A 16,082-nucleotide genomic window follows, 5' to 3' on the forward strand; every position below is an offset into this window, starting at 1 on the left:
GACAGAAACTGAATTTGAACAAGACACAAAAATGATTTTCTTTGTGTCGGATGTCTATACGCGGGCAAGCAATCGCTCATACCCAGTAGTGGATGGTCAAATCAAATAGAAGAAGATAAGTATCTTATTAAAAAAATATTTATTTAAATCAACATAAGTTTGTTTCTTCTGTTTCATCAGTGCCAAATGAATGTGGCAAGCATTTGCAACGGCATCAACAGAAAGCAGGCAAGGGTGTTGGTGAAATTGACCAGCAATGCAAATTCTACATGACTATCAATTCTTGCTTCCTGCATAGAATTTCCACACTTTAAAGGGTCCGAAATCCATACCTCATCACTAAAATGCCAAAACAGTTCGTCAGAGCTGCGACACCTGAAAACCATACAACATTGTACAAAGTAACCAATACACAAGATATTTCGAAATACTATCACCACAAGTATTGGAACGATTGTCAGAGTCACCCACCAACCAATCATGGGGAGTGTGAAGATACACGTTGATACTTGCATATGCATGTAGGATTCAACAGATAGACAGATCCAGAAGAATCCATTAATCATTGCTTGGATTGGAATATTTGCACAATATTGATGATACAGAGAATCACATCTGTCACACGCTCTAACGCCTTTGTCGCTGTCCTTAGGAGCTGTCGAACTGGAAGTGTCAGCCACATTGAAATTCCCGCCAGTGACGTAGAATCACATGATCTATGATTAATTCATGAATATCAATGAAGGTCCCTGGCACTTTGGGGAATTAGCCTCTACCGTGGAAGAACTCCCACTTCCCTTCAAATTGGGGCCAAATTCTCATCCTTTCCCGCCTTCCTAACAGCTCTCTTTCGGTATCAGGAGCAACACAACGTTGCCTTTGTAATACGGCACTCTACATGTAGAACTATCGACAAACAAGAAAGAGTCTTAAATGAAATGGCCAGGGCCATTGTGCTCACCTCATGTGGAGGAAAGATGGATAAAGAGCATGGTATTGTGTCATGTAGTGTTAGGTTTGATGTAGGTCCAAGCAATTACAATTTCCCCAAAATGGCCAATTTACAATACATTCGACCTCTGTGACCTTGAAAAGTAGGTCAAATCAAAGAAGACCCGGGTGACACATTGAATGGTTGTTAGAATTAGATGTACCTATGATATAAAATTGGTGCCAATTGGGCAAGTCATTACTAGGAATAATGGCATTTTGAAGAATTTAGGATTTGGCCCCCTCCCTGGAGGCCAAACGGCAAATCAGATCGCACCAAACTTCGGTACCTGAGATCACCTGACCAAGGGGTACATGTGTACTTAATTTGTGATCAATAGTCATTGCAGTTAAGAAACGTGCCATAGTCACGGCCTGACGGCGAATTTACGCCATTTGACCTCTGTGACCTTGACACGAAGGTCAAATTAAAAACCTGTGTGACATATACTGTATGGTGGTTAGATGTAACCATGATATCAAATTGGTGGCAATCGGGCAAGAAGTTAAGGAATAATCACATTTTTAAGGTTTTTGGATTTTGCCCCCTGGTGGTCAAGTGGTGAATCATATTGGACCAAACTTCGGTCCCTAAGATCACCTGACTAAGGGGTAAATGTGTACCAAATTTGGTATCAATAGCCATTGCAGTTTAGAAACGTGCCATCGTTACATCCTAACGGCCAATTTACACCATTTGACCTCTGTGACCTTGAAAAGGAGGTCAAATCAAAAACCCGGAGGCTATATGATGCACCTTTGCTAGAAGTACCTACCATATTTTTTTCAAAATTTCCCGACTACTATTAAGGGAGATATTGCATATTTTCACTTTTAACGTTTGGCCCCCTGGTGGCCAAACCATGAAACGAATCGGACCGAAACTTGGTCTCCAAGGTGTCATTACATAAGGGTACATGTGTACCAAGTTTCAACTCAATAGCTCTAACAGTTACGAAACGTGCCCTGCTAACGGACGACGGACGACGACGGACGACGACGACGACGACGACGACGACGACGACGACGACGACGACGACGACGACGACGGACGCCACGGTATGGGATAAGCTCACCTCTGCTAAGAGGTGAGCTAAAAATGATGGGAAAATTCCACACTTGAAGTATAAAATCGGAGGCGGGGCTTTATAATGAGCCTAATGAATATTAATACGCAGGAACAATTTGGTTGCATGCACAGCAGAGGCGAATTAACATAACCGCGTCATCAATGACGTCAACTGGAGAAAAAAATGGCTTTGACCCCCAAGTAAATCTAAGGTGTATGGAGCCCCGGTTTTTGGATGGCATGTGTGGCATATGAAGCCTGCTGTGTACTCTAGACAATGCGCATGCCTGTATACACAGCATGTTGTGTATTCAAGAGAAAATGTTGCTAGGAGTCACAGCAGGTAGCATAAAATTAGAGGCGGGGCTTCATAATGAGCCTAATGAATATTAATATAAAACGCTGAGAACATAAAACTACTGTCTGTTGCATACACAGCATGCTGTGTACATATCCTCTTCCATATATATATATGTATACGCATATACGTTGGATGTGATCAGGGAAATATGAATTGACAAATTCATTAATTTTGATGTACCTTTCTGTTCTTATTTTTCAGAAGAAACGTAAGATAAGAGGTTTCTTAATCTTAAATTCCTAAGCGGTTGTGGTCGGAATGAACTTTTGAAGGGATAAAACGCAGGGACAATCAATTTGAGGTTAGGTTTCATGAAAATCCAAGAGCAATTGTGAAAATGGAACGATTTTCAAGATTTCTGAACATCTTGAACCAACCTCAAACTATAATTACACACATACAGTTGCATCTGTGTAATGTACTGTCAAATTTTTGCAGGCATTTAACTTCCGTAAAAAGTTTCCAACGAACAGAGATTTGTGAAAATATGAATCGCAAAAGTGTTTCTTTTGATCAGTTTAGGCGAATAATTTCAAGCCACTTTCTATCATGACGTAAGAGAAACTTTAAATGCAAAATGATTGTTGTTCCATCATAAAGAGATCTCAGATTGTTCATGGCTAGTACAATTGTTTATGAGCTTAAGTTGAGACGATGCTTCCAGGACAGAATCCTCCAATGAACTGTTCACTTCGGCAGTGACGAATTGGCCGCTACAATATTCCTGAGCTGGCTCGTAAGTAAAACTCGACCGTTCGATATGACCCTGTAACTGCACGTCCTGAGATTGTTTCTTGAGGCAAGGCAATGTTAGACTTTGCCAAAACTGCCACTTGGACAGAAAGTTTATGATATGGGACACGAAGACGATTGTAAGAAGCGAGAGCACCATGGCGAATGTCCGGAACGGAAAAAGCTGTTGATCCGCATCGTTGTAGAATGGATACTTTATCAGAGCAGGCAATGCGATGAACGGCTCACCAGCCCCGATGCGTAATATGACTGCCAAGAGATATCCGGCCACAGCCCCGATTGTGTTCGTCCGTGGAACAAAGAGCACACACACTAACTGAGGGAAGAGAATGACGTAAACAAAGTCTGCTGCCAGTATGAAAAGGCCGTAGATTGTTGTAACGAAGAGGGACATCACGGTTGCTATGGCGGCCACACTAAATACTGCGATGCGCTGTACCCAAGAAAGCTCTGTCTGCGTCGCCTGAAGAAGGTTTTTAAAATACTGTTTTAGTGAGAAAATGACACTTGCATTTGCATTATAGGAATTCACAACTGTCAGATCCTTAATTTTTACAGAAATCGCTATTCACTTTTTTTATTCTTTTACGTGGACGCTAGGGGATGGTAACCCATTATGGCAGTCCACACACAAAGTAAAGTTACAATCATTTTTATATACAGTATGTGAACAAGATAACCAAAGTGCAAGGAAATAGAGGAATATTTGAAATAAGTCATTCTAATTGACTGTGCCCCTATTTCCTGTTCCTCCAATGACAAACCAAGGTGAAAGAAATGAATTAACGAAACTTTTCTCACCTTTTTCCTCATTAGAGGTTTGTATATATTATGAGTGAACATTGAGCTGGACCCCAGGACAGCGCTGTCCATGGAGGACATGACAGCAGCGGCTATGGCACACAAACCTAAAGAAATAAACAAAACTATGATCATAAAGGTGATCAGTTTAGTGATCGGCGGTGAACAGTGAAAGAGACTATCTGTAGGAAGAGTTGTACAGTAGTCAAGTTAAACAACCGCTGCTTTTGATGCATTACAGTACCCCAATGTTGTGTTAGAACGATAATGTTTGTTCCCTCAACAGTTCATGTCCTCTCTCAAGGACAGGATATAATATGACTGTCTATAAGCCTCCAAGGCAAGATACCTCTACAGGGTGATCCAAATTAGGTCACGGGGTCCTGCGCCTGTGAACAGGACATTCATCATGTGTTTGATGACCATCTTTTGCGTGCAGCCAACTAAAATGCAATCCCATATACATTGGCACCTCTCTACTACGGACACCTGCGGGACTGACAAGTGCTGCCCTTAGTAGAGAGGTGTTCTGATTAGAGAGGTCAAATTGAATGGAAACAACCAATTTGGGACCAAAACTAGTGTCCTTAGAGGCCTACACCGTTCGTTAAAAATTTTGAATCTGTAATTGAATTTTAAAATGTCCAATTGCGGAAATACATACAAAATATAAATTTCAACATTGCCGTTGTGTAGACTGATATACAAATGCTATGAATACCAATTTTAAACAAATTTGTATTCACAATAACATTGAGTATTGGTTGATGTCTATTTAACTGAACCACAAGTAATTAAGAACGGCATACCCCTTTAATAGAGAGGGTGTCCTTGATAGAGAGGTGTCCGCCAAGAGAGGTTCCACTGTATGATATAGAACTATACCACGAACTTACATTGGGTGATTTCAAAGTCAGTTTTTAGATTTAGTTTTAAAACTAAATGGGACACTAAAACCCTTGATTAAACCAGCATTGAAATGAAGTGGGTTTTAGTTTCATCCTATTTCAAAGTCGGTGTTTGTTGGTTTTAGCTTTATGTCCAGTTTTAGCTTAAAACTAAGGGATGGTTTTAGAGTCAAAAACTAACACCGAGACTTAAACTAAAACTCTCCAAAACACCAGAAATGAAATCAGTTCTGGTGTTAGTTTTGACACTCAGATTTAGCATTATCCTATTTAAAATTAGGTTTTAGTTTCACACTGAAACGAATCGGAACACCAAGGTCTGATCTTAATCCCAGCTCGGTGTTATATTTGGAAGTTTTGTAGTGCATTTTGTATTACCAATAAAACTAACACCTTAGGCATTTAAAACACCGAGTGGATTTCAAAGTTGGTGTTGGTGTAAAGAAGGGAAAAAAATCATGTTGTTCATACCATTTCAAGGAGTAGTTGCTGGTATTTTGAACGCTGACGGGAATGATGATGGACGTGAAAGAAGACGACCAAATTTCGTTCGACGACCAGCAATGGAAGCGGTTACAATAGTGAAACAACAGTAACAACGATAACAACATGCATGTTTGGTTTTTCCAAGGTTTTATCTCTGTCCATCTTGGTGTTAGTTTTACCTACAGAATAAAACATCTTCCTAGTTTCAGCCCAGGTTTTAGGTGTTTAGATAAAACCAGGTGTTGGTGTTAAACTAAAACCTCGAATTAGTCTTATCCAGACATAGGTTTTTAGGGGTAGAAATTAAGAATAAAACTGACACTAACACCCAACACTAAAACCAAAACCAACTTTGAAATCACCCATTATATAGGGATCCATTGTGAACTTTTCGTGATGCAGAGCTTGGCCATTTTGCTCTTTTATTTGCTAGGCGATGGACTAAACATCACAACTGCAGCCGAGATTTAATGGTTAAAGCATTAGAGCTGAAATATTTGCGCTTTTTAAGTTCCGGTTTGTTGGTTATAAACCACAAAAAGATAATGCTCGAGAAAATTTACAGTTCACAGTACTCTGTTTATTTGACCTACCTATGATGGCGACTGGTTTCGGAGTAAGGTTATGGATGACGTGAGGTAGAATCATGTTCGATTGTCCAAGGTCAATAGGTGATGCACCAAGATCAGTCTTGTTCCAGTCTGAAACAGGAGAACATCATGAAAACGTTGACGACACATGTATAATTTTACTCATTAGCGTGAAATTGCTTTGCAGCATTTAACCTCTTGAATCCCAGTGACCGACCAGTCAGTCATTTAGAAATAACGTTCTTTCCCAATGACCGACAGGTCAGTCTCAGTGATATTTTTATTCCCTTGAGCTGGGACGCTAGTTTATTGCTTGTTTTAGCGTGTTTGATTGTACAGTAGGGTCAGTTAGAGCATGCCTGGGTAGATGGCGCCTCGGTACCGGACTTTGGCGGTTGTATGCGGGCGCTGTACATAGTGAAAGTCAGACCCAATTTTGCAACATCGTGACCACCCTGGGATCCCGGGATTTTCAAGTTTTGGGATTCAAGAGGTTAATAGTGGTTTCTGATCTTGCTCTCTCTCCCTTTCTCTCCCATCCTTTTGCCCTTCCTCAAGGTTGCAAAAAAATGGATCTGGGTTTGATCTGCCGTGACAGGATTCAAAACTAAAACATAATGGTAACTGAGGCCAAGTAACTTCAGCGCCTTTAACAACACACTTGAATTAGTTGCTGAAGGAATTGATACCGTACATGTACAAGAAATACTGGTTGCCTCACCAAATCCGCGAGGGTGGAGCTAAAAGGTAACCCTTAACTCAGGCAGAGCGGAGGGTTTTGCCAACATTTTAGCTCCACTTGAGCGGTTTTGGTGAGACAATCAATACCAACAGTGAGGTATCTATTTGTATTCCAAAACATCTCAAATCAAATTAAGAGTGATGTAGGCTTAAATCCTTTTGACTGCTTCCACATTTTGCACCAACCATGCTGACCCAAAAACAAACTGCCATTCATACGAACCTGCAGAGACACCAATTACCCCGATGAGAACTGGAGGGATAGCCAATATAAACGCTCCAAGACCACCCAACACGGACAGCAGCTGAGCATTACGGGCACTCTTCATAGACAGCACACGCTGAAAGTAGGCCTGCCACGGAATACTGCCAAGTGTCTGCAAAATGATGAAATATCAGAAATACAATATAAACTAAAGGAGATTCAACGACTGATCAGTATAGACAACCAACAGTCCAACAAAGAAGATTTTCTAGGATAGCAAACAATGACAATTATGTGTATCAATAGCTCACTGCTAAGACGCCAGTGGGAACATTGATTCGAAGATGTATTTGACTGCAGAAATGAATTGTTTTACAAAGTTAGCATAATTGCAAAACTTAAAAATGTGACATCATTTTTAAGGGGACTATGGAACCTGAAAAGGCGAACATTCATGAGACCGAGGCTGTAGTAGGGAACTATCCTTGTTTTGATTGGCCGATTGAAATAGACTCCGCTGTGCGATGTGTGGAATTCAATCTAATTTATAGCCTAGTTTTGATGGTCAGACCATCCCGTGCTATTTTTAGGGATGACCAGACATTCACCAAGTGCATGCGTTATCGGTCAATCATGTGTATGGTAACTGTGCCGCCAGGCGTAATGGGAAAATAATCTTGATACATGCAGCATCCTGAACCTCGTGGTATTATACTCATAGTGTATCTTGATAAATTGCAAAAACCTTTGTGGTCAAAATAAACATGCAGTTTCATGTAGCCTATGCATTGTCTTCGGCCCTACTATCAATATCATTGCATGGAGAAGTGGACAGCAGCACCAGAAATGGTGATTGATTGTCATTGTCCAGGGAAGTAGAAAATCTTGTGGCAGAAAATATTGATTACTCATCTCGCGATTTCTCATGTCGCGGTTTATAATAAGACTCTGGTTCTCACCACCCCAACAGTGCTTACCATTGCAATCAGCAGATCTGCCCAAACAGCTGCGTGCGAGATATCAAGGGTTCCCACCCACTTGTCGACTGTCCCGCTGATAGGCTGCACTCGGTCATCAGTCATGGCAAAGGGAACACTCAATACCTAATAAAAGAATGTAACATCACGTACTGATAAAATTCATCAGCACTGGGCCAACGTGGCCCCTATCAGTTTTTTTGTCATATACCCCAAGTGCATTGACGGTGATTGACCCGGTGGACAAAACCACCAAAAGCAAAATTGCCAAATCGACGTCGAATTCGTGTCGAATCCTGAGTTGGAATTTGTTTTTGCTACGTCTAATTCCTGTCGAATAACATGACGAATTCGTGTGGAATGCCTGTGTTACGTGGCAGTGTTCATCTGGTGAAGTCCAGGCGAACAGTGAACATATTTACGGTGGAATCTTGTCGTTTTTTTAATTAGCTTTTATACACATGGTGAATTTCTGTCGAAAAGGCCCTTTCATGCAGGTGAATAAGGGTCGAATTCTGACCATGTAGCCCTTGCAGCAGAAGTGAATTTCTCTCGAATTACTTAATCCTGGGGTGAAAAAATGTCGAATCGAGCGTCGAATTGGTGTCGAATGCTTGACCAGAGGGGGCACAGGGTTCTGATTGACTGCTGCATTACCATGCACAAGGTCTGTGATACCCAGGGCACAAACTATCTACTTAATGTGAAGGCAGGACGAATGCTGATGAAGATGAAACGGCCAGGGGCCATTGTGCTCACCGTATAGATACTTGGTGGTTAGGAATTCATCCTGGTTAAGAAACATGCTACATGTATAGCATATAGGTCAAATCAAAGTCGGTATGACATGTGATGTATCCTTGCTTGGAGTACCTACGATAAAAAAATCATCCAAAAAACAAGTCACGAATAAGCGAGATATTGCACTTTTTACCTTTTTTTGTTTTGGCCTCCTGGTGGCCAAGTTCAGAATCAGACCAGACCGAAATTCGGTGTCAGCGGTTATATGAAGTAGGGAGTCATGTGAACCAATTTTCAAGTGCATAGCTTAAGCGGTTAAGAAACGTACCATAGTTACACTCAAACGGCCAATTTATGCTATTTGACCTCTGTGACCATGAAAATTAGGTCAAATCAAAAACCCATACGATATGTGATGTATCCTTGCTAGGACAACCTACCATAACAAGAGGCCCAAGGGCCTGGCGCTCAGCTGAGTTGTTGCTGCGTTGTTCGTATATATTACATTACTCGTCAAACTCTACTAAACTAAGGACTCAAAGCCTAAGGATATTAGCTTCTGGATGTATAACAGTGAATTACGGTAGACTGGCGCAATCTACTTCAAGCAAGCTCCACCCTTGCAATGTGTGCGCAAACAGATAACCTAACCTATATTGGACCATCAATTCTACACACAGCAACATGATTCATCCTCAGCTGTTACCATGATGATGATGATGATGATCCTTTTCGCAAATTGGTCGTCTTCTGTCTTTCTTCCATACTTCAGTGCCACCGGATGTAGTCTGCCCTTGTGGAGGGATCCTTTCAGCACCGGGACACAAGAATCCATGCGAATTGAATCACATGGAGAGACTAGCCCAATCACCCGCTTTTGGCTGGGTAGAAATGGGTAAATCTCGCAGACTGGACCTTAAACTCTAATGCCGACGTGTGAGGCCGGTCTGACAGATGAGTAAGTGGGGTCCACCTAATGCAGAAGGCACCAGTTTCCCTAACTAAAAGGGTAACATTAACAAAATGCTCTACCCAACTCTATTATTGCCTAAAGGCCTGTGTACACTAGTAAAATATTAGCAACATTTTTACATTTCCAGTTGCAACAAATGTTGCAAAAATGTTGCGTAGTGTGTACAGAGCAAAACGCGTCTTGCAACATGTTGTAAAATTGTTGCAAATTAAATGCAATGCAATTCTTTGTTGCATGTTGTAAAAATGTTGCAAACTCTTCAGCCAATCAGAAATAGGATTTGCGTCATGTGATCTACCGGAGTTCATGTGACTTGAACAAGAAGCAGGTATAGCAACTCTCAAGTGAGTGTCTTGCTTCGTAGGGTGATGAAACCTTTTCTAGAAGTTTTTGTGTGACGGCTTGTCAGTCAGCCGCAACTCCTTTAGGCTGCGTATCCATAGGCTGTTCCGTGCCCTGCACAACATTCCCTTTTTACCGCCTGGCGCGCCACACGGACAATGAACCTTCGTTGGTGTTATTGATCGTTCCCATAGGTTATGCCGTGTCACATTGCGGGCATATATGCACTGTGGATTGGGAATATAGGCCCATATTGGGATTGAACATGTCCATTCTTTTGCGAGTGAACAACACGGAAGCAATGTCTGAGGCGAAATTAATTCAAGAGGTTCATCAACGGGAACTACTCTGGGACCCCGAAACTGATGATTATCATAACAAGCACGAACCTGTAATTTGTTGCTTAAGTCAGGTTTTTATATACATGTACATGTCAATTTGATGTTGCAAGTGAAAATACAAGTTACTTGTATTTTCATTTTCAATATTCATAAGAAATTGTCTTCTGAAATAATGACAGCGTGCGGATAAACGCGATTGACCGCTGCGAAATGAGGACTACAAAGGCCTACCATGACCAAAAAGGAATATCCAATGGAGACTCAGGGCATAGTGCCAGGTCACAAGGCTGTTACGCCATAACGCCACACTACACAAGGGCATACCCTATGGATACGCGGCCTTAACAGGCAGTGGTATGCCCCATCATCCACCCTCATTTTGATCCAGGGCCTGGTCCATATTCTCTTTGGTTATTTCGCCGCCTCTTCCGTCTCTTAACAATGACAGCTAAAATTGCTGCAGAAGCACTCAAAACACATCTTCTCTCCTCGGAATCATCCATTTTCCCTCCAAAATACCTATTTCCCTTTGTTCCCACTAAAAAGTTTGCAACAATTTACCAACATGTTGTAAAAATGTTGCTAATTTGTTGCAATTTTGTTGCTAGTGAACACAGGGCCTTGAAGGGCTTGTTGCAAAATTGTTGTAAAAATGTTGGTAAAATGTTGGTAAAATGTTGGTAAAATGTTGGTAAAATGTTGCTAATATTTTACTAGTGTACACCCTGCTTAAGTCAAGTGAAACTCTTAACAAACCTTAGCAGAATGCCACCATTGAAATGTTGATAATAATGATAGCAAGTAAAAACTTTAAACAGATAGACTTGATTTTTTTAACCAACTGCCACATGCGGTTTTCTTTATTTAGTAAATTTTGAGGTAAGTATTACAGAATGAAATACTTGAATACTAGAATTGCCTGGCTCTTCTGATGATTGCACTGGTGAACACCGAAGTCGATGGGATGTGCAAAGTCATAGCTCGATCCTCTCTCTTGGTCATCTTTGAGATGTGGTCACCAAATATGTTCAAATGCAGCTGCAGATCATTCCTGTCCTGCAAAACATGATGAGGAGATAACATTTTAATTTTGATAGAATAGGTAAGCTAGCCAAGTTTTATATCAAATACAAGGCCAACAACAACTGATAAGGCGCTAGGGCCGAATGATCAAGGAAGTTCATTAATATGATTGGGAATACATTGTGATAAGAGTGATGAATCGGCCCCGTTTGAAGCATTGTGCTATGTACAGTGTGCAAGTGTCAGTGTGTATCATATCGCATTTATTGTTTGTTGACATTTCAAATCGCTGGCGTCGATCCTCAATTACACTGTTTATGTACATTGGCAACCTTACCCGATGATATCAGAACGATGTTTATTATTGTCTTGTTTATTCACATTAGTTCTGCTATGTGACAAGAGTTATTTGTTGAGAAATCCATGATTTAAAGCCGGACTTTGACATCGTTTCTCAGACCAACCAAGCTGCATTTCGCAGATCGTTTTTCAACGATCGTCGACGAACTATTTCAAATTAATCACATCCAATTAAACAATCCAAGCCTTCCCTAATATCATCAACATGCAATAACACAAGCAGCCAAATATTATCGCCTATGAAATTGTGAATTTAATGAGAACTTACCTCTGAATTGACAGAACGCGATCTATTCCATAGCATGGTCTCCTTACGTCTGAACTGCGCAGACTCGAGACGTGACGTTCGCTGCATGTGTGATTGGACGTGGGATAACTCGCGCGAAATTTAAAATGCTCTTCTTGGGGGGTGCTCACTAAATTGCGCCAGTAACACCACCTGGTGAGAAATTCATGAACTACGCCTATTGATAATGAAAGAGAAAGCTTTGCTCTATAAAATTAGATTTGATTCATGATCCCCAACTGAGAAATCAGCTGCTGGAAAAGTTTTTGGAAAATTTCGCTCGGTGCCACCTAGTGGCCAAACCGCTCATCCTGCCGGACCCACATTTGGTCTATTCAGGAGTCCTGAAGGGTCTCAACGCCTCAGAGGGAAAATCTATCGCCTATCCGCCATAGTTTTGAAACGTGCCTGTTTAACGGACAGACAGACAGACAGACAGACAGACAGACAGACAGACAGACAGACAGACAGACAGACAGACAGACGGACACTCATTCTACCATTTACTCATATGAATAGCTCAGCTTTTCAGCTGAGCTAAAAATTCTATCGAAAACGAGTCACTCATAAGAGCGATATCACACTTTTTAGGTTTCCACTTCTGGCCCCCTGGTGGCCAAGTTAAGAATCAAATCCGATCGAAATTCACTGTTGGAGGTCACTTGACCTGGGGGTTTATGTGTACAAAGTTTCAAGTTCATAGCCCTAGCGATTAAGAAATGCGCGACTTTTTTTGATACAAGATACAGATGACGACGACAGACGCTGCTGTGTTGTATAAACTCCCCTTATGGTGAGCCAAAAAGGAAAAATCTTGAAACTCACCAATCCTACGATAATGAAAGTCAATTGAACAATATCAGTGTAAGCCACAGCTACCATTTGTCCAAATAAGGTGTAGATCACACCCACCGCTGCCGAAACCACTATGGCTATTGTGACGTCTATGTCTGTAATCACGCTCAGGCTGGTACCTGAAATGGAGCAATTGTATAAAAAACATTGGTAACAAGACAATGCTGCTGATTTTCAAAGAAATAAACGGACTTGCCCCTTCTTAAATACCCAAGCTCCTCCCATCCGTCGTCCCCGGTAAATCTCCGAAGTCAAAGGCCAAATGTTTCCCCGAGGATCTCCAGGTATCGCCTGGACAGGTACGGTGACAGCAGCTTCCTTGTCCTTGTCCAAGCAGCCACACTTTGGAATGAACTTGGTGTTGACAAGTAAAAGGCTAAGACTGTCGCCACATGCCACAGGCTTAAATCCACCTGTTCAGGCCATGTTTCGAAACACCGCCCTAAAGCAATTTTTATGATTTAGTGGCAAAAAATTGTAAATTTCAAGTTCACATTTCAAGGTTCAAGATTCATGTACAAGGGAAAAGCGAGAAATAATTCTACATGTAATTCCTTTAATGATGAACTTACCTAAGGCTGCCAATATTGAAGCCGACCAGAAGATATCGCCGCAAATTGCTGCCAAATAAAGAAGGGTGACAACAACGTCTCCATAACGCTCCTGGAAAGGGTCCAACATGGTTAAGTACTTCCTCTCCCTCATAGTCTTGGCGAAAACTGCACCTCCTGGAAAAAAACGAACAAAGTAGATTACAAAACAAGGCTGAGGAAGGAGATTCCTTTAATTCCTACCGAAATTGACCAATATATTTGTGAGTTACTAGTTTTCATTTGTCAAACAAACTTCCAAGTGGGAATTATTGCTACTAATCCATTCCACAAGACCTCCCAAAAATTCATCCTGCATGAGGCAGCAAAGTGTAGTCTGAAGAAATAGGCAGCTAGAAATCATCTTGTTGGTCCTTTGATTGCATGTCAAAACTCCCGAACCAGTCCATAGTTACTGACCTCGTTGCTCACAAGCCGTATTACTATGAAAATGCAAATTGGAAGTACTTTCCAAACCACACGCTAAAGTAGCCTTAGAAAGGACCAAGAGAAATCAGATTTGAATCCACCAAATCCTTACCTATTACTAATCCTATAAAAATACCAGGGGGAGCAAGTGTCCAAGCAAGACCAAACGTTGCTACAGACTCAGCTGTTCCATTAATGAATCCTCCTCCTACTGTTGTGGCTGAAATCACAGACCAAACATTCAGTTTCAAATGAATATAAAACAATTGAACAAAATTTGACGAATGAATGGCATGCAGAAGGCATATGGTATACCAAATACTCCCAAAATATCAACTCTGTAAAGCCCTCCTGGGCTCCTTAGAGAAAATGTCTTAATGTGTTGTCTCAACCCTTTGGATGCCCAGTTCTTTTAAAGTGTTTTGTGACAATTGCCAGGATATCCCAATTTTTAAGGAATTTTGACCTCTCATCATTTATTGTTTTGAAAATATCATGTTCAACTGTTATTCTTTCTATTTCAGATGGCGGGTAACTTGTTCAGACCAGATGCAGCCAATTGATAAGCCGCCAGCTAGTTAAATGAACAGTACAAACTGCCTTCTCCCAAGATGTTTTACACTAAAGATAGGAGTTTGGATGTAAAGAGTGTCCGCTGAATCAAATCCGGCCAAATCTGGCCAACACAGTAGGGGTGATATTATGAACAAACTTAATGTTCTTTACGACTCAGATACAGATATTGATGAGATGGGTCACACTCCCCTCATGAAAAAGATCTCGGATTCAGCATGATGAATTTGAATTCAGCGCTGAGCATGACAACCATGGTGGTCAATTCAGATGCTCACCATGGTGAAATATTCCACCATCCCAATTCATCATGGAGAAGTGTGGACAGTTCACCATGGTGAATTCTGGGTTTACCATGGTTAAAAGAGTAGACTCATTTTTCCTGAGGGAAGGGTTCACTCTCTTCATCCCCCTACCTACCTGTCATTGTAAAGACCCCCACCACAGTACTAATATTCCGCCCAGCAACAATAAACCTCTCCTCCTTTGTCTCAGTGCCATCAGTTTTGAATTTTTTTGCTGCGACGATACCAATGATTAACACGATCAAATAGAAGACGGCTAAGACGGCAAGGCCAGCTATACTAACTGGCATCATCTTAGAGCTGGAAAAATAAGGTCAACGTTTAGTTTACAACAGATCGACATCTGCCGACGTCACGGTTAATTTTTAAACATCATGCGCGCGCTCTCTCATATCTCTTCAACATGGTTTTCATGAAGAAAAGTTGCAACACACCATCGTCCTCTTCAGATTTCTGTCGATAAGTTGATAACATAATGATGCCGAATCGATGATGTATGTACAGCTGTTATTGTGACAAAATCGCAGCCAATTTTTATTCTCAAAAATATCATGCAAGACACAAAATAGACGAGAAAAACTCCTCGTATCCAAGTGAAACCACCAACGATCATGGACGTTGATATTATAATATAACATCACACCATCCTCTCTGTTGCGATACAAGTAAGCGCGCACAGCCAACGGTAATGACGTCACTTTGTAAACAAAACTATCCATCTAGGCTCTTTTGGCTAGCAAATGCACAGGACTGACAGGTTAGTCTAAAAGTAGGCCCGAACAATGGCAAGCCAATGGGCCGACCAAAAGACGTCCGAAGTAGAGAGGTGTCCACTGTACGGACTAAGGGAGGTTCCAGTTTACATCAAATTCAACTACATTTGAACCAGCGCCCTTTACTATCCCGCAACGACTAGAGGTACGGGGGTCGGGACGTTGCGCAACCTCGCTATTCATGTTTTACCGTCATGACCGTTGTAGGCCAACCTAACTAACTTAAATAAGTTATGCGACTATAGATAAATGGGTCACTATTCGGGCTAAAGAGGCTAATAAAACGCTATATTTGGTTATACAGTTGTGTGATATTTCAATTATCATTGCACAATACAAGTTGAGTTACTAAAGTGGATTGTTCCAAGAAACTGATGTTTTTATTCAAAGATTTTCGTTGCAACGTGCGACGGCGTGGTCTTGAACCACCATGTTTTTCAGTGCTGCCATCTTCACGTCATTTGAATAACAAATATATTTAGTGTAACAGGACGAGGAGTCCCAAAGAGAAAGTGCCATGGCCTTCAGGATACGCTAGTCGTGTTGGTACTTAATTAAAGGATTCCAAATAAGCCAGGGCTGAGTGGTTGTTTAATACCATATTAATTTA

At 41.2% G+C, this 16,082-nt stretch overlaps 1 protein-coding gene across 1 annotated transcript; it reads right to left on the reverse strand.

The window, feature by feature from the left end:
* Nucleotides 1–133: 133 nt before the first annotated feature.
* LOC135489237 (high affinity choline transporter 1-like) lies at nt 134–15,911 on the reverse strand. Its single transcript, XM_064774499.1, has 10 exons — nt 15,822–15,911; nt 14,815–14,999; nt 13,934–14,041; nt 13,375–13,530; nt 12,773–12,921; nt 7,882–8,007; nt 6,923–7,076; nt 5,962–6,069; nt 3,975–4,081; nt 134–3,636 (listed from the first exon to the last, which is right to left on the reverse strand). Exons 2-10 carry the CDS (start codon nt 14,990–14,992, stop codon nt 3,013–3,015), a joined length of 1,710 nt encoding a protein of 569 aa, XP_064630569.1. The 5' UTR covers nt 14,993–14,999; nt 15,822–15,911; the 3' UTR covers nt 134–3,012.
* Nucleotides 15,912–16,082: the final 171 nt, after the last annotated feature.

The sequence above is a fragment of the Lineus longissimus genome, chromosome 6, assembly GCF_910592395.1.
Source record: "Lineus longissimus chromosome 6, tnLinLong1.2, whole genome shotgun sequence".
Classification (NCBI taxonomy): Eukaryota; Metazoa; Nemertea; class Pilidiophora; order Heteronemertea; family Lineidae; genus Lineus; species Lineus longissimus.

Bases quoted from the DNA above. Each gene is read 5' to 3' on its own strand.
- LOC135489237 (XM_064774499.1), bottom strand. From the start codon at position 14,992: ATGATGCCAGTTAGTATAGCTGGCCTTGCCGTCTTAGCCGTCTTCTAT. The intron at 13,531-13,933 runs GTAAGGATTTGG...GTTTTTTTCCAG, and splicing joins TTTTATAGGATTAGTAATAG to GAGGTGCAGTTTTCGCCAAG. The intron at 12,922-13,374 runs GTAAGTTCATCA...GCTCCATTTCAG, and splicing joins TTCAATATTGGCAGCCTTAG to GTACCAGCCTGAGCGTGATT.